Raw genomic sequence first — 24,688 nt, 5'->3', positions numbered from 1 at the left:
TGGGAGACAACCTAAGTGTTGTTTTTGATATCTCACATAAAGTAAGGATGTTGATGCTGAAAACCAGGATACAGTTACCCAGACAGAAAGGTCGATTTTGTTAGGCTACATGCAAGGGATTAAAAAGGTAAAATACCTCTGTTTTTTTCCTCTGTATTATATTTCATATTCCCCCAATCTCTCAATTCCTTTAACAAATAAAAATCACTTTATACCCAGGGGCTTACTCATATTTACAGTGCTGTTGTCGGGCCATGGGCCCCACCCAGGGCGACTACTGATTGGCTGTTTGATGGTAGAATATTCAACAAGCACCTGGGTAGCTGTTGTGATTGGACACAGCCAGTGCAGTTATGTAAATGAGCACCTGGTGCTGGCCTCTGGGTGAGCTGAGGTTGGAGCAGGGCTCTGTGTGCGCAGCTGAAGCGAGGTTTCCGCGGTGAAGTAGACGAATAGAGAGCGAAGAACAAACGGAACGGAGATATCAACGGTTTTCTCGTCCCGTTCTCACTTTAATCTTGACAAATGTGAGCTAGACAACTTGACATTTTCATCTAAGTTTTTGGACGTAACGTGTCGCCTATTTTGGAGTGCTTTGTTGTTTTCAGAGTTTAAAGAAAGGTCGAACGCGCCGCGCTACAACTGCAGGCAGCGTTGGATTATTCCCGTGGCGGAATATTTTGGTGGACAGTCACAGTCCGACACATTGCGCACGGGATATTCAAAACATTTAGAAGTTGCGATTGGTGTCTCATTTCGCCGTGACTTTTAGGTAAGTGGTAAAAACGACATCACGTTTATGCATTGATAAATAGGTTACATATCAGTACGCACTGTCAATAAACGCAAAATGCTAAATCGCTTTACTCATGCCAGTTAAGGAGCTGCTGTGGGTAGGCTATCTTAGACGGTTACATGAGGTATTTATGTCCGTTTGTCTGTGAATGGGTGTTTGTGGGCCTCGCTGTGTCGATTGGCGTCAAACAGTCTCGGGGTAAGGCGGGGAAGGCTGGTTTGGACTCCGGCCACGGCACTCTGGAAGCGCATAGTGAGGTGTAACGTTGCAACCACATTGCTTGTTTGCCTGGCCTGGTGATTTGATAAAGTCTATCTTCCACGAGTCAACGAACTAACTACTTAGTTGCATCATTCACGTCTTCATTGATGATATACAAAGTAGCTAGTTAAGGTTAAGGCTATTGTAATTAGGCTACATTGTATCCCTGCAGTATAAAAAGTAGCCTAATGTATAGATAACGTAGTTACAGTACATTGTATCTCTCTAAGGGACAACAGAACTGATAAGCCATAACATCGGCTTCTTATTAGACCACATAGTCTTAACTGCTCTTCACGTCATTCTATTATTTGATAGATGACCACTGTAATACCAGTGTATAAACAGTGTATTACCTAAAAAAACGCAGTTGTTCAATCGTTTTTTTTTCTTAGTAGGCCACCTATATGAATTAGCTGGCCTGCATTAGGCCAAGGTCTATGTGGACATTTAGCTCTTTCATGCATATCCTTATGTAGGCTACATTTTCCATGAGATCTCTTAGGTGCTTATCTGATTTACTGCTCACAATTGACCCCCCCTAACGCATTCCATGCTAAATAACCTTCCAGTGACATGGTTCGCTTTGAATTACCCAGAGTCTGTAAACTATAGAGGTAATGGGCCGATTCTATTGATATGGTGCTCCTCAAACCCAGGTGGTGTTAAACACAATACATTCTACGGATGCTGAGTACTAAAACTGTAAAAGGCAAAGGCTCAACAAAATCAAGGCTCCTTGATGTGAGAAGAATGGGGTCAATAAAACGTTGAATGTTTACCGTGATGACCTCATAGCATCCAGGTGGCCATTGTCACACCAAGATGGAACATGGCGCGGTTATTGACCTTGTGACCTTGCGCAACAAGCAGGTGACCCCAAACAAGGCAGAGCCGCTTGGATTTCGTCCCCGTGGGATACACCAGTGTAGCGAATGGGGAGTTCTCCTCTGGGAAGCTAGTTCTCCTCTAGCTGCCTGTGGTTTTGTTAATAGATAAAAAGACAATAAAACCCTTTTCATATCCTCTCTTTCTCTCTCTCAGTTCAATTCAAGGGGCTTTATTGACATGGGGAACATGTTTACATTGCCAAAGCAAGTGAAATGGATAAACAGTAAATATTACTCACACAAGTTCCAAAATAATAAAATAATTTAAAATGTCATATGTCTATATACAGTCTTGTAATGATAGGCAAATAGGAAAAGTAAAATAAATAAACATAAATATGGGTTGTATATGAAATAGTGTTTGTTCTTCACTGACTGCCACTTTCTCCCGGCAACAGGTCACACATCTTGCTGCTGTGATGGCACACTGGTATTTCACCTAATAGATATGGGAGTTTATGAAAGTTAGATTTTTTTTTTCTCCGAATTCTTTGTGGGTCTGTGTAATCTGAGGGAAATATGGCAACCTTTCTCAATAGCAAGGCTATGCTCACTTAGTCTGTACCTAGTCAAAGGCTTTCCTTAATTTTGGTTCAGTCACGGTGGTCAGGTATTCTGCCGCTGTGTATGCTGTTTTGGGCCAAATAGCTTTCTAGTTTGCTCAGCTTTTTAGTTCATTCTTTCCAATGTTTCAAGTAATTCATTTTTTGTTTTCTCATGATTTAGTTGTGTCTTATTGTGTTGCTGTCCTGGGGCTCTGTGGGGTATTTGTTTATTTTTTAATTTTTGATTAGGATTCCCATTAGCTGTTGCAAAAGCAGCAGCTACTCTTCCTGGGTTCCACACAAAACATGAACCATGACATAATACAGAACATTAATAGACTGTGTTTGTGAACAGAGCCACAGGACCAGCTTGCTTAGGGGACTCTTCACCACGGTTCATCTCTGTAGATGATGGCTTTCTCTCGTGCTCTCTCTCTCGCTCTCTCTCTTTTTCTCTTTCTCTCTCCCATATTTCTCTCTCTCTATGCCTCCTCTGTCCCCTACTCGCTCACTCTCCTCTACTCCCCTCTCCTGTGCTAGTAGTACTAGTGAAGAGTGAGGACAGAGAGGAGGAGCACTGTGTTGATAGATAGACCCTAAGGGATCTGTTCTATCCCTGTCTAATGGGCATTTGGATGCTAATTCCTCCATGTCGTCCGAAGAGGATGGTTGTCATTTCATAGTCTGGTTCTATCAGCTGTAGAGAAGAGACGAGAAGAGATTTAACATATTATAGCCTACAGTATTTGGATCAAACTTCAACAATGTGAGTATACCGCTGCATACAAATTGGATTCTTGTGAATTCTTTGGAGTTTTGTACAGGAAAGATGAATTTACAGAGTCAGAATATTTTTCTTTGTAAGTGCTCTATGCAAGTTGTCTGTTCAGTCTATCAGTAAGAGATATCTGTTGGAAGTATTTTAAAATAATAATGAGCAAATATTTTACAATCCAGGTGTGCAAGGCTCTTAGAGACTTACCCATAAAGACTAACAGCTGTAATCGCTGACTGAGGTGATTCTAACGTGTATTGAGTCAGGGGGTTGAATACTTATATAATCAAGGTATATTAGTGTTTTATATATATATATATATATATATATATATATATATATTTTATATATATATATATATATATTTTTTTTACAATTGTTAGATTCTTTTTTTCACTTTTGACATTGCAGAGTATTTTGTGTAGATCATTAACAACAAATCCATTTTAATCACACCTTGTAACATAACAAAATGTGGAAAAAGTGAAAAGGGGTGTGAATACTTTCTGAATACACTGTAGATGCATGTAATTACACAAAGGCATGCATACCACATACCACATTATCAGTAAAATGTAATAAACGTGACAAAATGGATTATGGGAAATAAGCGGTATCCAGTCCTACAGCAGTATGTTAAAGATGAATAATTAAATATAATGTAATTGGGTTTATGTGATTGTGAAGCATTCAGGTTTAGTCTCCGCCAGTATACAGTCACGCAGGTTAATCATTGACCTCGCTGCTGATGACACCATTGTCCTCTTTTTCAGGTCATTGTGTTTATGAGATACATTTATGAGATGTTGTGTTAAGTTAAATGACTTCAATCTTCAAAGGGATGCGCTCGCATGTAAAAAAAAATATATATATATATATATTTTACCGGTTCATAAAACGTGGATCAAAATAACAAATGAACTACACACTGCCTGCTTGCAAAACCTCACCTCTTTATTGCAATCTACTGTATTTTAGTAGTCAATGCTTCCATCTATCATTGAGGCCTGTTGAACTAAACATTGGCTATTGAAATAATAAAGAGCTGAAACTTTGCAAGCATACACAGTGTACAGGATTTAGTTTTATAATCTATAATCTGTAATCTGCGATTAAAACATAGTAATAGCATCCTTTTATGGAGTGTATGGCTTCTATGGAAACAGTTATCTAGTCGTCCATATCACTGGGGTTTGTTTTGGACTAATTGGCTCCCAACAGGCCGACCGACCTCACGTTCAGGAATAATTAAATTACCAAAGATGAGCAGGTTCCATCCACATGCTCAGACAAAGTAGCCTTTTACGGGAGACACATCCAAAAAGAAACCATTGGCTAAATTGTTTATCTCTTGTCCTATACCAATTTCCCCTAGGTCTAGACATCTAGCTAGATATTTGAATCCAAATTCTTTCCCATACTTTTCTCTTGAGCATTTGAATGCCTGTCAAAGAAAGAGGAAGAGAGAGATGAAGAAAAGAGAGAGAGACTCTAAATTGCATAATGGGCGGTGATGTGAAGTCGTTTTGGGTTCTGTGTGTCGGTTTGTTTCAAATCTAAAAGGAAACCATTTCTGAGACCCATTTGATCTCCCCCTCTCCCTCTGCCCCATTCAACATACCTTTAATGCAGTAATTTATCATTCTGCCAATCTGTCTCTCTCCAAATCTCTCTGAACATCTCCTCTTTCACTTCATCTTCCACCACTCCCTCTCTCTCTCTCTCTCTCTCTGTCCCCCTCCGGCTGAAGCAGCACTAGATCATTTTCCCTTTATTCCTTTCCCTCATCCTCCCATCTCTTTATCATTAACATCACCCCCCCCATCTCTGCCTCCACTCATCTGTGAGGTTACCATCCTCCCAACCCTGATAGATAGTGTTGGTATGGGGCTGGGTAAACAGTTTGTCTATTGACTGTGGCTGGACTGTTTGAATGAGTGAATCTGTCAGTGTATCTTATCTGGGGATCTCACATACCCTCAGAATATCATGCCAACATAAGAGCTGACTGGAATTCCTCTGTCAGGGAGTATTTGAATAGTGAAGTGTGTGCCCCCAAACAACCTAAACGGCATTTCACATTATTATATTGTAATGATTTTACTGAATAAATTCGTTGTTTGTTTTTTTATGAGTCAGAGTCAGACTCACTGGGCTCTAACAAGTGTCTCTCCACATTCTATATGACGGCTATCATATTTGCTTACGATAAGTATGGAAACGAACAAACTTCAGTCGACCTAAATCTAAAATAATGAGTTACTTTTCTTTCATCTCTCTCCCTCTCTCTCTCTCTCTCTCTCTCTCTCCGTTGACTCACGTGTTACAGTATCCCACCCCCGCAGTCATTACTCAGGGCTTCCAGACGACTCTAGAAAACTTTTGAAAAGCATCAGGTTAAAAATGCCACGATGCCATGCTGAACAACAAAGAATTGCTTATTTTATAATTTTGCGTCCCAAATGGCACCCTATTCCCTATAAGCTCTCCTAGGCCCTGGTCAAATGTAGTGCACTATATATAGGTAATAGGCTCAGTCCCAAATGGAACCCTATGTCTCTTTATCACCTCAGTGTTCTGAGTAACACCATCCCTGTTGAGGTTCTGACTATGACATCAGCCTTCCCCTTCCAGGCATTAGGACCAGGATACTGCCGTGTGAAGTGTCAGTGAGCTCTTTTTAGGAGCAGAGAGAAATTAGCTGGTAGAGGGATCAACCGATGCCTGAGGGGTGTAAAATGATAATGGGTGTGTTCGTGTGTGTGTCAACGTGAGTTACATATAGTACCAGACTCCACGTTAATCAGGTTATCAGGAACTACTCCAGAGCCCAGATTTGGTTTGTTGTGTGTGTTTGAATAGTCCAGACTGACATTAAACAGCTCTGAGGGTGTTTTCAGCCTTCCCCTGCGTGACCATTTATTTGTCTTGATGAAGAAGTTGGTTTAGTGAAGTAGAGTCTGTTTTTCTCACTGCAGTTCTAAATGCTGAGCCTCGCACAACACATTCCGGTTTGACCTGCTCTCTCTCTTTTCTCTCTGTCTCCAAACTATTCCTCCCTCCCTCCTTTTCCCTCCTGTCCTCCTTTCCATTTCAATGCTAAGTCACTGGGTGAATCATTCTCACCCTCCTGCTGCCAAGGTCCCGTCTTTGTCTAACGCTGTATAATGCTTACTCTATATTTCTGAGTCAGGCTTCTAAATATGGAAGCCCCCCCCTCCTCCTCTCGCTCTCTCTCTGCTCCTCTACTCCTCTCTACCACTTTTTCCTCCTCTACCAGTTTCTCGTTTCTTCTCCTCTCCCCCTTTTCTCTCCTACTCTCTCTCTCTCCACCATGGTGGACCGGGCGGCAGTCCGTTTTCTCTCTCCCCATTGTGAGAGTAGCACGGTGTCGTCACGTACTTCTCCTTTCTCTCATCCCCTCTTTCTCTCCTCCCCTTCATCCCCCTTTCTTTCCCCTCTCCGCAGACAGGTGGCAGTCAGGGAATTGGTCTGAGGCCTTGTGTCACACTAGAACTGTAACAAACCCTCAGAGGCCCAGTATAGCTAGAGTCAGTCTAGCATCACATTCACTCTATCGCCAATATGTCATTAGGATGCCAATGCTACTACAGATATATTACATAATTGTTATAGTATAGGTCTCTTATGGAAAACAGTACATCACAAGTTAGATAGGTACTGTTATTCCTATGATAGGTACTGTTATTCCTATGATAGGTACTGTTATTCCTATGATAGGTACTGTTATTCCTATGCCTAGGGCTCAATTCAGTTAAACCATCATTCTTTTTTCAGCGCTAAAATTTTCTCACCAAGACTATGTTTATAGCTTGAGACTTAAAGAGATTTGACAGTTTCTTAATTCAGATTCAGTGGCAGTACACCTCCCTGGATTTTCGTGACTGCACTTCTCTCCCATCTGGGGCGGCAGGTAGCCTAGCGGTTAGAGCATTGGGTCAGTAACCGAAAGGTTGCTGGTTCGAATACCCGAGCTGATCAGGTGAAAAATCTGTTGACGTGCCATTGAGCAAGGCACTTAACCCTAATTTTCTCCAGGGGAGCCATACTACTGTGGCTGACCCTGTAAAGCAACATATTTCACTGCACCTATCTGGTGTATGTGACAATGAAACATATACTGAACCACAATACAAATGCAAGATGCAACCATTTCAAAGATTTTACTGAGTTACAATTCATATGAGAAAATCAGTCAATTGAAATTAATTTATTCAGCCCTAATCTATGGATTTAATTTAATTAAATAATAATTTGATATACAGAAGAATATACATAACTGTCTTATGATTTATATTATCTTGTTTGATATTGTAAATTTAATTGTTGGTCATAGATACCTTAAAATAAATGGGCCTCACATTGGGCCTCAGGATCTCATCACTGTATTTCTGTGCATTCAAATTGCCATCGATAAAATGCAATTGTGTTTGTTCATAGCTTATGCCTGCCCATATCAATACCCAACCACCAAAATGGGGCACACTGTTCACAATGTTGACATCAGCAAACCGCTCACCCACATGATGCCATACACGTGGTCTGCGGTTGTGAGGCCGGTTGAACGTATTGACAAATTCTCTAAAACGATTTTGGAGGAGGCTTATGGTAGAGAAATTAACATTAAATTCTCTGGCAACAGCTCTGGTGGACATTCCCGCAGTCAGCATGCCAATTGTCCCATCTGCCCCATCTGTGGCATTGTGTTGTGTGACAAAACTGCACATTTTAGAGTGGTCTTTTATTGTCCCCAGCACAATGTGCACCTGTGTAATGATCATGCTGTTTAATCAGCTTCTTGATATGCCACACCTGTTAGGTGGATGGATTATCTTTGCAAAGGACAAATGCTCACTAACAGTGATGTAAACAAATTTGGCCACAAAATTTGAGAGAAATAAGCTTTTTTTGCGTCTGGAACATTTCTGGGAACGTTTATTTCAGCTCATGAAACATGGCCAACACTTTACATGTTACGTTTCAAAAAAAAAAAAAGTTCAGTGTGTGTTTGTATATATATATATACAGAACACCTTCCTAATATTGAGTTGCAAACACTTTTGCCTCAATTTGTTGGCCCATGTTTACCACAGTGCAGTTGTATCAAGTTGGCTGGATGTCCTTTGGGTGATGAACCATTCTTGATCCACACAGGAAACTGTTGCGCATGAAAAATCCAGCAGCGTTGTAGTTTTTGACGCACTCAAACCGGTGAACCTGGCACCTACTATCATCCCCTGTTCAAAAGCACTTAAATATTTTGTCTTGCCTATTCACCCTCTGAATGGCACACATACACAATCCATGTCTCAATTGTCTCAAGGCTTAAAAATCCTTTAACCTGTTTCCTCCCCTTCATCTACACTGATTGAAATGGATTTAACAAATTAAATCAATAAAGAATCAGACTAACCAGGTGAATCCAGGTAAAAACTATGTCATGGAAAGAGCTGGTGTTCCTAATGTTTTGTACACTCAGTGTATATATCCAGGATAGGGATTATGGAGAGAGGGAGTGTAGCTCCACTAGGACAGGTGTAATCATCCGTTTGAGGCCCAGAGCAGTTCCCTGGACGTGCACCGACAAGTACGGAGATCTAAGCCCTGAGAACCAAAACAAAACCGTTGGAGTAGCAGACAGTGAGAGTGAAACAAAATTCTTGTCCCGTGGGAACCTATTGGAGTCCCACTCTGAGTCCAAAATGGCACCCTATTCCCTTCACAGTGATTTACTTTTGAACAGGGCCTTTTTTTCTAAATTTAAAACAAATATTAATATTGTAGGTAGATTGTGGCTTATATCAATGTATTGTCTGCATCATTTCCATTCCCCTTATATTACATACATATACACATACATTTTTGTAAATATATATGTGATGAGTAACCTTGCCGGAGACTTGAAAGCTTTGTCAACTTCTAGATCTGATGCCTAGGTTTAAGCTCAGTGTGCTAACGTGGTCTAGATCTGATGCCTAGGTTTAAGCTCAGTGTGCTAACGTGGTCTAGATCTGATGCCTAGGCTTTAGCTCAGTGTGCTAACGTGGTCTAGATCTGATGCCTAGGTTTAAGCTCAGTGTGCTAACGTGGTCTAGATCTGATGCCTAGGCTTTAGCTCAGTGTGCTAACGTGGTCTAGATCTGATGCCTAGGTTTAAGCTCAGTGTGCTAACGTGGTCTAGATCTGATGCCTAGGCTTTAGCTCAGTGTGCTAACGTGGTCTAGATCTGATGCCTAGGCTTTAGCTCCGTGTGCTAACGTGGTTTAGATCTGATGCCTAGGCTTTAGCTCAGTGTGCTAACGTGGTCTAGATCTGATGCCTAGGCTTTAGCTCCGTGTGCTAACGTGGTCTAGATCTGATGCCTAGGCTTTAGCTCAGTGTGCTAACGTGGTCTAGATCTGATGCCTAGGTTTAAGCTCAGTGTGCTAACGTGGTCTAGATCTGATGCCTAGGCTTTAGCTCAGTGTGCTAACGTGGTCTAGATCTGATGCCTAGGTTTAAGCTCAGTGTGCTAACGTGGTCTAGATCTGATGCCTAGGCTTTAGCTCAGTGTGCTAACGTGGTCTAGATCTGATGCCTAGGCTTTAGCTCCGTGTGCTAACGTGGTTTAGATCTGATGCCTAGGCTTTAGCTCAGTGTGCTAACGTGGTCTAGATCTGATGCCTAGGCTTTAGCTCCGTGTGCTAACGTGGTCTAGATCTGATGCCTAGGCTTTAGCTCAGTGTGCTAACGTGGTCTAGATCTGATGCCTAGGCTTTAGCTCAGTGTGCTAACGTGGTCTAGATCTGATGCCTAGGCTTTAGCTCAGTGTGCTAACGTGGTCTAGATCTGATGCCTAGGCTTTAGCTCAGTGTGCTAACGTGGTCTAGATCTGATGCCTAGGTTTAAGCTCAGTGTGCTAACGTGGTCTAGATCTGATGCCTAGGCTTTAGCTCAGTGTGCTAACGTGGTCTAGATCTGATGCCTAGGCTTTAGTTCAGTGGTCTAGATCTGATGCCTAGGTTTAAGCTCAGTGTGCTAACGTGGTCTAGCTCTGATGCCTAGGCTTTAGCTCAGTGGTCTAGATCTGATGCCTAGGTTTAAGCTCAGTGTGCTAACGTGGTCTAGATCTGATGCCTAGGTTTAAGCTCAGTGGTCTAGATCTGATGCCTAGGCTTTAGCTCAGTGGTCTAGATCTGATGCCTAGGCTTTAGCTCAGTGTGCTAACGTGGTGTAGATCTGATGCCTAGGTTTAAGCTCAGTGTGCTAACGTGGTCTAGATCTGATGCCTAGGCTTTAGCTCAGTGTGCTAACGTGGTGTAGATCTGATGCCTAGGTTTAAGCTCAGTGTGCTAACGTGGTCTAGATCTGATGCCTAGGCTTTAGCTCAGTGTGCTAACGTGGTCTAGCTCTGATGCCTAGGCTTTAGCTCAGTGGTCTAGATCTGATGCCTAGGTTTAAGCTCAGTGTGCTAACGTGGTCTAGATCTGATGCCTAGGTTTAAGCTCAGTGGTCTAGATCTGATGCCTAGGCTTTAGCTCAGTGGTCTAGATCTGATGCCTAGGCTTTAGCTCAGTGTGCTAACGTGGTGTAGATCTGATGCCTAGGTTTAAGCTCAGTGTGCTAACGTGGTCTAGATCTGATGCCTAGGCTTTAGCTCAGTGTGCTAACGTGGTGTAGATCTGATGCCTAGGTTTAAGCTCAGTGTGCTAACGTGGTCTAGATCTGATGCCTAGGTTTAGCTCAGTGTGCTAACGTGGTCTAGATCTGATGCCTAGGCTTTAGCTCAGTGTGCTAACGTGGTCTAGATCTGATGCCTAGGCTTTAGCTCAGTGGTCTAGATCTGATGCCTAGGCTTTAGCTCAGTGTGCTAACGTGGTCTAGATCTGATGCCTAGGCTTTAAGCTCAGTGTGCTAACGTGGTCTAGATCTGATGCCTAGGCTTTAAGCTCAGTGGTAACGTGGTCTAGATCTGATGCCTAGGTTTAAGCTCAGTGTGCTAACGTGGTCTAGATCTGATGCCTAGGTTTAAGCTCAGTGTGCTAACGTGGTCTAGATCTGATGCCTAGGTTTAGCTCAGTGTGCTAACGTGGTCTAGATCTGATGCCTAGGTTTAAGCTCAGTGTGCTAACGTGGTCTAGATCTGATGCCTAGGCTTTAGCTCAGTGGTCTAGATCTGATGCCTAGGCTTTAGCTCAGTGTGCTAACGTGGTCTAGAGCTGATGCCTAGGCTTTAGCTCAGTGTGCTAACGTGGTCTAGATCTGATGCCTAGGCTTTAGCTCAGTGTGCTAACGTGGTCTAGATCTGATGCCTAGGCTTTAGCTCAGTGTGCTAATGTGGTCTAGATCTGATGCCTAGGCTTTAGCTCAGCAGTTTAAGTTGGTCACGTACACAGTTTAGCAGATGTTAAAGCTGGTGCAGCGAAATACTTATGTTACTAGCTCTTACCAATGCAGTAAAAAGTAAAATAGCATGTCAAGAATCCAGTATATAAATACATATGCGGTGTGTATAAACAGTGTAACTAAAATGTCATGTACAGTAGTAGAAATATTAGAATGAGCTACACTACGTAACCAAACGTATGTGGACACCTGCTCGCTGAACATCTCATTCCAAGATCATGGACATTAATATGGAGTTGGTCCCCCCTTTGCTGCCATAACAGCCTCCACTCTTCTGGGAAGGCTTTCCACAAGATGTTGGAACATTGCTGCGGGGACGTGCTTCCATTCAGCCACAAGAGCATTAGTGAAGTAGGGCACTGATGTTGGGCGATTAGCCCTGGCTCACAGTCGGTGTTCCAATTAATCCCAAAGGTGTTCGATTGAGTTGAGGTCAGGGTTCAAGTTCAAGGGTCAAGTTCTTCCACACCGATCTCGACAAACCATTTCTGTATGGACCTCACTTTGTGCACAGGGGCATTGTCATGCTGAAACAGGAAAGGGCATACCCCAAACTGTTGCCACAAAGTTGGAAGCACAGAATCGTCTAGAATGTCTTTGTATGCTGTAGCGTTTAAGTTTTCCCTTCACTGGAACTAAGGGGCCAACTTTACAATTGGCACTATACATTGGGGCAGGTAGCGTTCTCCTGGCATCCGCAAAACCCAGATTAGTCCTTCGGACTGCCAGATTCATCACTCCAGAGAATGCGTTTCCACTGTTCCAGAGTCCAATAGCAGCTTTGCATTGCGTGTGGAATATAAATATATACAGTGCATTCTGAAATTATTCAGACCCCATGACTTTTTCGGGAAAAAAATACATTACAGCCTTATTCTAAAATGTATTAAATAAAAAAACATAAATCTATACGAAATACCCCATAAAGACGAATCTAAAACCGTTTTTTAATTTTTAATTTTACCTAATTTATTACAAATAATAATAATAATAATAATATTGAAAAAAAATAGAATAATAATAAATAGAAATACCTTATTAAGTATATTAAGCGCCCGCCGTGACCCTTTGCTCTGAGAAATGTAGCTGAATTTTTTTTTTTACCCCATTTTCCCCCCAATTTCATGGTATCCAATTATTTTTTTTAGTAGCTACTATCTTGTCTCATCACTACAACTCCCGTACGGGCTCGGGAGAGACGAATGTTGAAAGTCATGCGTCCTCCGATACACAACCCAACCAAGCCGCACTACTTCTTAACACAGCACGCATCCAACCCGGAAGCTAGCCAAACCAATGTGTCGGAGGAAGCACCGTGCACCTGGCAACCTTGGTTAGCGGCATACTGCGCCCGGCCCGCCGCTGGTGCGCGATGAGACAAGGATATCCCTACCGGCCAACCGATTGGACATGATTTGGAAAGGCACACACACCTGTCTATATAAAGGTCCAGCAGTTGGCAGTACATGTCATAACAAAAACCAAGCCAGGCGGTTGAAAAAATTGTCCGAATAGCTCTGAGACAGGATTGTGTCAAGTCACAGATCTGGGGAAGTGTATCAAAAATGTCTGCAGCGTTGAAGGTCCCCAAGAACACAGTGGCCTCTATAATTCTTAAATGGAAGAAGTTTGGAACCACCAAGACTCTTCCTAGAGCTGGCTGCCCGACCAAACTGAGCAATCGCGGGAGAAGGGCCTTGGTCAGGGAGGTGACCAACAACCCGATGGTCACTCTGACAGAGGTCCAGAGCTCCTCTGTGAAGATGGGAGAATCTTCCAGAAGGACAATCTCTGCAGCACTCCACCAATCAGGCTTTTATGGTTGAGTGGCCAGACGGAAGCCACTCCTCAGTAAAAGGCACATGACAGCCCACTTGATGTTTGCCAAAAGGCACCTAAAGACTCTCAGACCATGAGAAACAAGATACTCTCATCTGATGAAACCAAGATTGAACTCTTTGGCCTGAATGCCAAGCGTCACGTCTGAAGGAAAGCTGGCACCATCCCTACGGTGAAGCATAGTGGTGGCAGCATCATGCTGTGGGGGTGTTTCAACAAAGTACTGAGTAACTGGTCTGAAATACTTATGTAAATGTGATATTTCAGTTTTTGTATTTTTTATAAATTTGCCAACATTGCTAAAAAATAAAACTTTTTTGCTTTGTCAATGTTGGGTATTGTGTGTCGATTGATGAGGGAAAAAAACGTTTAATCCGTTTTAGAATAGGCAGTAACATAACAAAATATGGAAAAAGTCAAGGGGTCTGAATACTTTCCGAATGCACTGTATGTATGTGAATGGTGTGTATGGACAGTATGTGAATAGAAAGGGTGTGCATGGCAGTAGTTATATACTAGCTAATGTCTAGATGTAATAAATAGGATTTAGCTCAATGTTCTAGATCTAATGCCTAGGCTTTAGCTCATTGTGCTAATGTTGTCTAGATTCTCCCAGGTGATCTTGGTTCCATACGGGCTTGGATCCATACTCCGGCAACAACAGAGGAGTTTTAGTTAATTGTTCAGAATTGTACAGGTTCCGTTTCTCCAATCTGCAGTGTGGGTGTGGGCGTATAGGACAGAGGTCTAGGCTATTATGCCCCAACAGAAAATGAGTATTCCTCCTCTTGATTCTGTCATCTTGATGCAGATCAATGACAGGGAGCAAAAGCATGAGTCAGTGTTTCGCTTTAGGACTACTTACAGACTTTGTAATTAAACTCAAAACTCCATTAAATGTGCTAGTTTGAATCTATTCATTATTAGTTTAGTTTTGCTTCAGGATGAAGAAAAGTATTACTATTCAACATCCATACATGTTGTATTGACGTCCAACTAATGGCTTCATATGGCTTCTGTTGCTGTTGACGACCAAGCTTCATTTCCCCAGCAGGACAACCTGAACCTGTGGTCTTCAATCATCATCTGTCTGCTTTACTATATAGGCCAGTGGCGGTTGGTGCTGTTTGAGATGAGGGAGGATTAGAAAACTTTTTCACAGCGTATTGGATGACTGTCATTCATGTTCCAGTCACCCAGCTCAATGTAACATCGATAGGTTTAGGCTTCTACATGATACTCACATTTTCATGATGTTGCTACAACCTAGCCTATGAATTAAAGTTTACAAACGTAGGTGCACAGGTCAAGAGAATTTTGAGTAATCAAGGTGACAGAGTGAGACATTCAATACCGGCTTGCACACTCTTGCCTGCACCTAGCTGATCTGTGGTGTAATCATTAGTCCAACAGTTGCAAATGACAGTTTCTATTAGACAAATTCTGGTAGGTTTATCCCCGTTTCGTTCCGTTTAAGAATTGCTTTTCAACAGAATCGTCAGAATGAATACACCCCTGATAACACACAAACACAGTTCACTTTCATAGCAGCCACAGACTTCCTCTGGAAGTTGTCATAATTACTGTGTCAGTCTATGGAAGGGGGTGAGAACCATGAGCCTCCTAGGTTTTGTATTGAAGTCAATGTATCCAGAGGAGGACAGAAGCTAGCTGTCCTCCGGCTACACATGGTGCTACCCTACAGAGTCCTGCTGAGGCTACTGTAAACCTTCATTGCAAAACAGTGTGTTTTAATCAATTATTTGGTGACATTAATATATTTAGTATAGTTTTATCTAAAAACGAGAACTTTAATGTTTCACTATTTTTATGAAATTCACTGAGGAGGATGGTCCTCCCCTTTCTCTTCTGAGGAGCCTCCACTGATGTAGACATACTGAAGAATGTGCAATCGTAGAAATACAGCTCTTATGGAGCTGAGAGGGAGTTAGAGTAAGGAGTACTGGGGAAGGCCTAGATGACCTGATCCAAACTATAGAGGAGAGGAGGGGGCTAGGGAAAGGGAAAGGGGGAAGGAACATAATGGAGTAACTGGAAGTTTTATTCCCTTAATGATTGACTTCTACTTGGCCCAAGCTGCATATAATGAATCAGAGTTTATTACAATACTTTTTTACTCCCGTCTCACTTCCCTAAAGAGTTGATTCATTGGTCTTTGTTGCATAAATATTTTGTCTGTCAGTTCCTCGTCGCTTAGATTGGTTCAGAGCAATGTTATTGCATGGTGTAAGTTTATGGTGTTGGCACTGGCAGTTAGGTGAAGGGAAAGTGTACTTATGTATGTGTGTGTGAGTTGTTGAAGTGGTGTTTTGGAAAGCAGAGAGCCATTGTAATGAGTCATGTCACACTTCCCAAGGCCAAACTATTTCTGGAAATTAGTTCCCTTTCTTTCACTCTCTCTCACTCTTTTTCTATCACCGCCCGCTTTTAAAAATGACTTATGGGCCTCCCGGGTGGCGCAGTGGTCTAAGGCACTGCATCGCAGTGATAGCTGTACCACCAGAGACTCTGGGTTCGAGCCAAGGCTCTGTCGCAGCCGGCCGCAACCGGGAGGTCCATGGGGCGACGCACAATTGGCCTAGAGTTGGTAGGGCTATCCTTGTCTCATCGCGCACTAGCGACTCATGTGGCGGGCCAGGCACAGCGCGCGCTTACCAGGTCGCTAGGTGTACGGTGTTTCCTCCGACACATTTGTGCGGCTGTCTTCCCGGTTGGATGCGCACTGTGTTAAGAAGCAGTGTGGCTTGGTTGTGTTTCGGAGGATGCATGGCTCTCTCTCCCCTCTCTCCCTCTCTCTCCTTCCTCACTCTCAAGCATGTTCTTAGTTTCTCTCTCCATCTGTCTCTCTCATCACTTTTTGTCCTTTTTAAATTACTCACTTTTCCTCTTCCTGCGCCATCCTGTCAAAATCAGTTCAGATTCCAAACTTCTGACTGGATGTACTTCCTGCTGACTGGTACTTCCTGGTATTGATGAAGTATCAGCTGACACATACTAGTGAATCACTGGATGACTGAATGACTGGACCGCTGACTGACTGATCAACCAATAGTGCTGTTACATACAGCCTCATCATAGAGGATATCCACCACAGCCATTGTTCCCAGACAGATGGCTTTATTCCATCTGTGTGTTGTTCTTGGAATCCAGTGAGAGGATCCATATAAACAAAGGTCCTCCACACCAGGGCAATGTAAAACACAAGGTCCTCCACACCAGGGCAGTGTAAAACACAAGGTCCTCCACACCAGGGCAATGTAAAACACAAGGTCCTCCACACCAGGGCAATGTAAAACACAAGGTCCTCCACACCAGGGCAATGTAAAACACAAGGTCCTCCACACCAGGGCAGTGTAAAACAGAAGGTCCTCTACACCAGGGCAGTGTACAAATGGCAAACTGGCGAAGTAGTGTCAGAGGAGATCTCAGACATTCTGGAAGAGTTTGAGACAGAGCCGAGCAAGATTGTAGCTGTGACTGTTGATAATGCTGGCTATATGGATGTTGCCATCAAGAGGTTACACATCCTAAAAATAGGATGCTTTGCAAACACCTTGAATCTGGCAGCGCAGAAAATCTACAAAGTGACTTCCATTGATAAATGACTCCCGAATCAGAACAGTGGCCGTGTGGTTCAAGAGATCCTCCATGTCCAAAAGCAGCAGCTCCTTGGTAAGAAGCCAGTTCAATTTATTAAAGTATTATTTTGAAATTCCCACATTTAACAATTTAATTCAATATTCAAGTGTGCTGTAATTAAATGTATGTTGTTTTTTGTTGTTTCAGGCCTTCCTCAACACTCACTCATCCTTGATGTGAAGACCAGATGGAACTCTATCTAATGATAGAGAGATTCATGGTGCAGTATCCAGCCATCCAAGCAGCAGCCTTAGACCCACGACTGTGAAAAGCAATGACCAAGGATAACCTGGACCGTCTGAAGGATGAGGACTTCCATAAGGCTGGAGTTTGTCCAGCTCATGAGAATCCTCTATACATCCACACTGTGTGTGTCATGTGAAAAGAATGCCACCTGTGGACAGATCATATCCATCCTCCACAAACTGGAAGAACACTTCACTGTGAAGCATGAAGATACAACGTTGGTGGCAACCATCAAAGAGAAGGTGTTGGGAGAACCTCTCTGAACACTATCAGGATGAGGACATTCAAGCCTTCCTGCATGAGGCCACAGCAATAGACCCCAGATTTAAAGGGGGCCCGGTGAGTGACGCCATCTGGGACAGGCTGAGGGAGGCAAATGCTGAGGCCAATGTGACAGGAGCAACACCAGGGCTGCCAGAGGAGCCGGAGCACCAGCAACAGGAGGAGGAGTCTGAAGGAGAGGAAATGGAGGAGACAGTCCCTCCATTGTACAAAACAAGGAGTGCCTTGGAGGAGCTGTTCTCAGAGGAGGACAGGGAGTTGAGGTTGACGATCCAACAGGACACCTCGTCCCTCACCCTCAGCTAGCGTGTTGACCTAGAGGTGGAGCTCTACAAAGGCCTGCCTCCCATCCACATGGCTGAAGATCCTGTGATGTGGGAGAAGAGAGCTTCTCTGCCCCTCCTCACAAACATTGCAACAAGCGACCTCTGTGCTCAAACCTCCTCCACCCCTGGCGAGAGGGTATTTTCGACTGCAGGGAACACAATGAGCCAGGAGAGGTCCCGACTTCTGCCAGAGAAGGCAAATATGTTGATCTTTCTCCAGAAGAACTGCAAAGAACTCTTAGTCATTTTGCAGCCTACCTGCATGCCCCACCCGTGTTATTCTATACCACTGTATTGTCTTCTGCAGCCTACCTGCAGGCCCCACCTGTGTTGCTCTATCCCACTGTATTGTCTTCTGCAGCCTACCTGCAGGCCCCACCCGTGTTGCTGTATACCACTGTATTGTCTTTTACAGCCTACCTGCAGGCCCCACCTGTGTTGCTCTATACCACTGTATTGTCTTTTACAGCCTACCTGCAGGCCCCACCCATGTTGCTCTATACCACTGTATTGTCTTCTGCTGCCTACCTGCAGGCCCCACCTGTGTTGCTCTATACCACTGTATTGTCTTTTGCAGTCTACCTGCAGGCCCCACCCATGTTGCTCTATACCACTGTATTGTCTTTTGCAGTCTACCTGCAGGCCCCACCCATGTTGCTCTATACCACTGTATTGTCTTTTACAGCCTACCTGCAGGCCCCACCTGTGTAGCTCTATACCACTGTATTGTCTTTTGCAGTCTACCTGCAGGCCCCACCCATGTTGCTCTATACCACTGTATTGTCTTCTGCAGCCTACCTGCAGGCCCCACCTGTGTAGCTCTATACCACTGTGTTGTCTTTTACAGCCTACCTGCAGGCCCCACCTGTGTAGCTCTATACCACTGTATTGTCTTCTGCTGCCTACCTGCAGGCCCCACCTGTGTAGCTCTATACCACTGTATTGTCTTCTGCAGCCTACCTGCAGGCCCCACCCGTGTTGCTCTATACCACTGTATTGTCTTCTGCTGCCTACCTGCAGGCCCCACCTGTGTTGCTCTATACCACTGTATTGTCTTCTGCAGCCTACCTGCAGGCCCCACCCGTGTTGCTCTATACCACTGTATTGTCTTTTGCAGTCTACCTGCAGGCCCCACCCGTGTAGCTCTATACCACTGTATTGTCTTTTACAGTCTACCTGCAGGCCCCACCCGTGTAGCTATATACCACTGTATTGTCTTCTGCTGCCTACCTGCATGCCCCACCTGTGTAGCTCTATACCACTGTATTGTCTTCTGCTGCCTACCTGCAGGCCCCACCTGTGTTGCTCTATACCACTGTACTGTCTTCTGCTGCCTACCTGCAGGCCCCACCTGTGTTGCTCTATACCACTGTATTGTCTTCTGCAGCCTACCTGCAGGCCCCACCCGTGTTGCTCTATAACACTGTATTGTCTTCTGCTGCCTACCTGCAGGCCCCACCTGTGTAGCTCTATACCACTGTATTGTCTTCTGCAGCCTACCTGCAGGCCCCACCCGTGTAGCTCTATACCACTGTATTGTCTTCTGCAGCCTACCTGCAGGCCCCACCCGTGTAGCTCTATACCACTGTATTGTCTTTTACAGCCTACCTGCATGCCCCACCCGTGTAGCTCTATACCACTGTATTGTCTTTTACAGCCTACCTGCAGGCCCCACCTGTGTTGCTCTATACCACTGTATTATCTTCTGCTGCCTACCTGCAGGCCCCACCTGTGTTGCTCTATACCACTGTATTGTCTTCTGCAGCCTACCTGCAGGCCCCACCCGTGTTGCTCTATACCACTGTATTGTCTTTTGCAGTCTACCTGCAGGCCCCACCCGTGTAGCTCTATACCACTGTATTGTCTTTTACAGTCTACCTGCAGGCCCCACCCGTGTAGCTCTATACCACTGTATTGTCTTTTACAGCCTACCTGCAGGCCCCACCTGTGTTGCTCTATACCACTGTATTGTCTTCTGCTGCCTACCTGCAGGCCCCACCTGTGTTGCTCTATACCACTGTATTGTCTTCTGCTGCCTACCTGCAGGCCCCACCTGTGTTGCTCTATACCACTGTATTGTCTTCTGCACCCTACCTGCAGGCCCCACCTGTGTAGCTCTATACCACTGTATTGTCTTTTACAGTCTACCTGCAGGCCCCACCCGTGTTGCTCTATACCACTGTATTGTCTTCTGCTCTATACCACTGTATTGTCTTCTGCTGCCTACATGCAGGCCCCACCTGTGTAGCTCTATCCCACTGTATTGTCTTTTACAGCCTACCTGCAGGCCCCACCCGTGTTGCTCTATACCACTGTATTGTCTTCTCCAGCCTACCTGCAGGCCCCACCCATGTTGCTGTATACCACTGTATTGTCTTCTGCTGCCTACCTGCAGGCCCCACCTGTGTAGCTCTATACCACTGTATTGTCTTCTGCAGCCTACCTGCAGGCCCCACCTGTGTAGCTCTATACCACTGTATTGTCTTTTACAGCCTACCTGCAGGCCCCACCCGTGTTGCTCTATACCACTGTATTGTCTTCTGCAGCCTACCTGCAGGCCCCACCCATGTTGCTCTATACCACTGTATTGTCTTCTGCAGTCTACCTGCAGGCCCCACCCATGTTGCTCTATACCACTGTATTGTCTTCTGCTGCCTACCTGCAGGCCCCACCCGTGTAGCTCTATACCACTGTATTGTCTTTTGCAGCCTACCTGCAGGCCCCACCCGTGTTGCTCTATACCACTGTATTGTCTTCTGCAGCCTACCTGCAGGCCCCACCTGTGTAGCTCTATACCACTGTATTGTCTTCTGCAGCCTACCTGCAGGCCCCACCTGTGTAGCTCTATACCACTGTATTGTCTTCTGCAGCCTACCTGCAGGCCCCACCTGTGTAGCTCTATACCACTGTATTGTCTTCTGCAGCCTACCTGCAGGCCCCACCTGTGTAGCTCTATACCACTGTATTGTCTTCTGCAGCCTACCTGCAGGCCCCACCTGTGTAGCTCTATACCACTGTATTGTCTTCTGCAGCCTACCTGCAGGCCCCACCTGTGTAGCTCTATACCACTGTATTGTCTTCTGCTGCCTACCTGCAGGCCCCACCCGTGTTGCTCTATACCACTGTATTGTCTTTTACAGCCTACCTGCATGCCCCACCTGTGTAGCTCTATACCACTGTATTGTCTTCTGCAGCCTACCTGCAGGCCCCACCTGTGTAGCTCTATACCACTGTATTGTCTTTTACAGCCTACCTGCAGGCCCCACCCGTGTTGCTCTATACCACTGTGTTGTCTTTTACAGCCTACCTGCAGGCCCCACCTGTGTAGCTCTATACCACTGTATTGTCTTCTGCAGCCTACCTGCAGGCCCCACCCGTGTTGCTCTATACCACTGTGTTGTCTTTTACAGCCTACCTGCAGGCCCCACCTGTGTTGCTCTATACCACTGTATTGTCTTCTGCAGCCTACCTGCAGGCCCCACCCGTGTTGCTCTATACCACTGTATTGTCTTCTGCAGCCTACCTGCAGGCCCCACCTGTGTAGCTCTATACCACTGTATTGTCTTCTGCAGGAAAATATTGTTTATTTAATTTGTTTTACATTTCCATCACCACAACATTAGTCTATATTAGCAATGTTTTGAACAAATTACTGATTATTTTGCTGTAAATAATTGTTTATTTTATTTATTTACATTTCAGAAAATAAAGCAGTGTTAATTCTGTTCTTAATTTGTTTCGGGTTGTTTTCTTGTAAAAAAATAACCAATAAGAATACCGTTAAAGTACCGGATCGATAAGCAGTTTCGGTAAGAGTAGTAATACCATTCAAATCTTAACGATACCCATCCCTATTTCTAAGTTTGGCTTTTTAATGAAACAAAAAATCGACAGTTATTTCTACTTGTTAAAGTTAGCCTGCTAACTCATTGATCCTACTTTGTAGTATACCCCTATGATGTGTCAAGACCTCACAAACAGATCTGGGACCAGGCTATCACTGACTCACAGACAAAACAACAAAACCATCTGCTCTCGTTCAGGAAAGCCTTCAAGTGCCGCCTTGTTTCCCCAGCTGACGCCATTGAACACTGTAAGTGCTTGGAAGGTTAAAAGGTGTTTCCATCTATCCAGGACTCACCGGATGGTTGTGCCTCAGTGACTCCCTCTACTCCCTCTACTGGGTCTAACGGAAACCCAGAACAAAGACCTCTCTACTCTCTAACCTCCCCAGTGGGAGGGTTACTATTACTGTCTGGCTGGCTGGCTGACTGGCTGGCTGGCTGGCTGGCTGACTGGGGAGAGAAACGGTCTGTCTGTTTTACTGACTGGCTGGGGAGAGAAACAGTCTCTGTGGCTGCTGTGTTCATGGACTCCACCAATGCACAGAGAAGACGGAACACAGAGAATATAATAGATTTAGAATCAGCTCCTTGTTCTACCCCAGGTTCAAACTCAACCCCTTAGAATTAGACTGAGTGGAACGAACATTCCAACTCAAAGTTGGGCTTGATACCATCAAGTCATATAGTATGGCAAACTCTCATAGTATGGCCCAACTTGAATGGGTGTTTTAATGGGCACTATTGATCTTAGCAGTTACCAGACAATCACATTATGCACTGAACAAAGATATAAATGTAACATGTAACAATTTCAAAGATTTTACTGAGTTACATTTCATATGAGGAAATCGGTCAATTGAAATGAATAAATTAGGCCCTAATCTATGGATTTCACATGACTGGGAATACAGATATGCATCTGTTGGTCACAGATACCTTTAAAAAAAGGTAGGGGCGTGGATCAGAAAACCAGTAAGTTTCTGGTGTGACCGCCATTTGCCTCGTGCAGCGCGACACATCTTCTTCGCATAGAGTTGATCAGGCTGTTGATTGTGGCCTGTGGAATGTTGTCCCACTCCTCTTCAATGGCTGTGCAAAGTTGCTGGATATCGGCAGACACTTGAACACACTGTCGACTGTCGTACAAGTCGATCCAGAGCATCCCAAACATGCTCAATGTGTGACATGTATGAGTATACAGGCCTTGGAAGAACTGATACATTTTCAGTTTCCAGGAATTGTGTACAGATCCTTGTGACATGGGGGTTCATCCATGAAGAGCACACTTCTCCAGCGTGCCAGTGGCCAGCAAAGGTGAGCATTTGCCCACTGAAGTCGATTACGACGGAAAACTGCAGTCAGGTCAAGACCCTGGTGAAGATGAGCTCGGAGGGGAGCTTCCCTGGGATGTTTTCTGACAGTTTGTGCAGAAATTCTTTGGTTTGCAAACTCCGTTTCATCAGTCCAGGTGGCTCGACACAGATTTTATTTAATTAATTTATTTTATTTAACTAGGCAAGTCCGTTAAAAAACATATTTATTTACAATGACGGCCTACACCGGCCAAACCTGGGCCAATTGTGTGCCACCATATGGGCCTCCCAATCATGGCCGATTGTGATACAGCCTAGATTCGAACCAGGGAATCTGTAGTGATGCCTCAAGCACTGAGATGCAGTGCCTTAGACCGCTGCGCCACTCGGGAACCCTGGGTTGGATGATCCCTCAAGTAAAGGAGCCAAATGTGGAGGTACTTGGTAGGCGTGGTTACACATGGTCTGCAGTTGTGCGGCTGATTGGATGTACTGCCAAATTCTCTAAAACAATGTTGGAAGTGGCTTATGGTAGAGAAATTATCTTGCAACCGCTCTGATGAACATTCCTGCAGTCAGCATGCCAAATGCACGCTCCCTTAACTTGAGACATCTGTGGCATTGTGTTGTGTGACAAAACTGCACATTTTAGACCTTTTATTGTCCCCAGCACAAGGTACACCTGTGTAATAATGATCATGCTGTTTAATCAGCTTCTTGATATGCCACACCTGTCAGGTGGATGGATTATTGTGGCAAAGGAGAAATGCTCACTAACAGGGTTTTAAACAAATTTGTGCACAAAATTTAAGAGACGCTTTTTGTGCATATAGAAAATGTCTGGGATCTTTTATTTAAGCTCGTTAAACATGGGATAAACACATTACATGTTGCGTTTTATATTTTTTCCCAGTATAGTTTGGAATGCAAATTACAATGTCATTGTAGGAGACATTGCAGTGCCAAAAGGAATCCAAACTCCTTTGTCAAACTTTCTCTGAAGCATACTTTCTTCTCCCTCCCTCACTCATTCCCTCCTCCCTTCATTCTCTCCGTCTGTTTTATTGTTGTGTGGTGGGACAGCTGTTCATAACCATTCATTAGCACTGGATTAGTCTGGACAAATCATGTGAGTGGAGGGAGATGGATGGTTAGCTAAACACTATGGGCTCCGCCTCGCTTCCCTCGCTAGCTTCTCCCTAAACACTGCGGCTTGTTTTTCCACTTCCTCAAAAACACTTGACTGTCTATGCCAAACATAATGTTGGTTTTGGTTAGTGGGGATTTCATTTGGTTGTATTTTCTTCAGAGCCTAAGGTTTGTGTTTCCATCCAGTTTTGTGGTCGCTGGTCAGTAAAAGCATTTTATCTGTTGTAACATTTGTCAAGTACATTGTTATTGATTGTGACAGGGATCATTTTCGTTTACGATGTGGAGTGGTTACCGTGGTGATTGTGTAGGATTGTTGACATAGTGGACAAGCCAGCGGAGGAAGATTCTCCGC

General features: G+C 44.3%; 1 protein-coding gene across 5 annotated transcripts in view; it reads left to right on the top strand.

Annotated features, from left to right (window-relative positions):
- Positions 1 to 389: 389 nt before the first annotated feature.
- Positions 390 to 24,688, top strand: part of LOC112222532 (epithelial discoidin domain-containing receptor 1-like) — a 57,870-nt gene continuing 33,571 nt past the window's right edge. For 2 of the 5 annotated variants that reach the window (XM_042304737.1, XM_042304734.1), the window contains exon 1: positions 3,123 to 3,258. In XM_042304737.1, the coding sequence (XP_042160671.1) occupies positions 3,257 to 3,258 (2 nt within the window). In that variant the 5' untranslated portion in view covers positions 3,123 to 3,256. Of the gene's footprint in view, positions 773 to 3,122; positions 3,259 to 24,688 lie in introns of those variants that run through there. The other 3 variants (XM_042304736.1, XM_042304733.1, XM_042304735.1) reach the window with 3 other exon arrangements.

This window comes from Oncorhynchus tshawytscha, linkage group LG23, assembly GCF_018296145.1.
Source record: "Oncorhynchus tshawytscha isolate Ot180627B linkage group LG23, Otsh_v2.0, whole genome shotgun sequence".
NCBI classification, from domain to species: domain Eukaryota; kingdom Metazoa; phylum Chordata; class Actinopteri; order Salmoniformes; family Salmonidae; genus Oncorhynchus; species Oncorhynchus tshawytscha.
The sequence above is the reverse complement of the archived record's forward strand: the minus strand, read 5'-3'. Positions and strand labels throughout refer to the sequence as shown.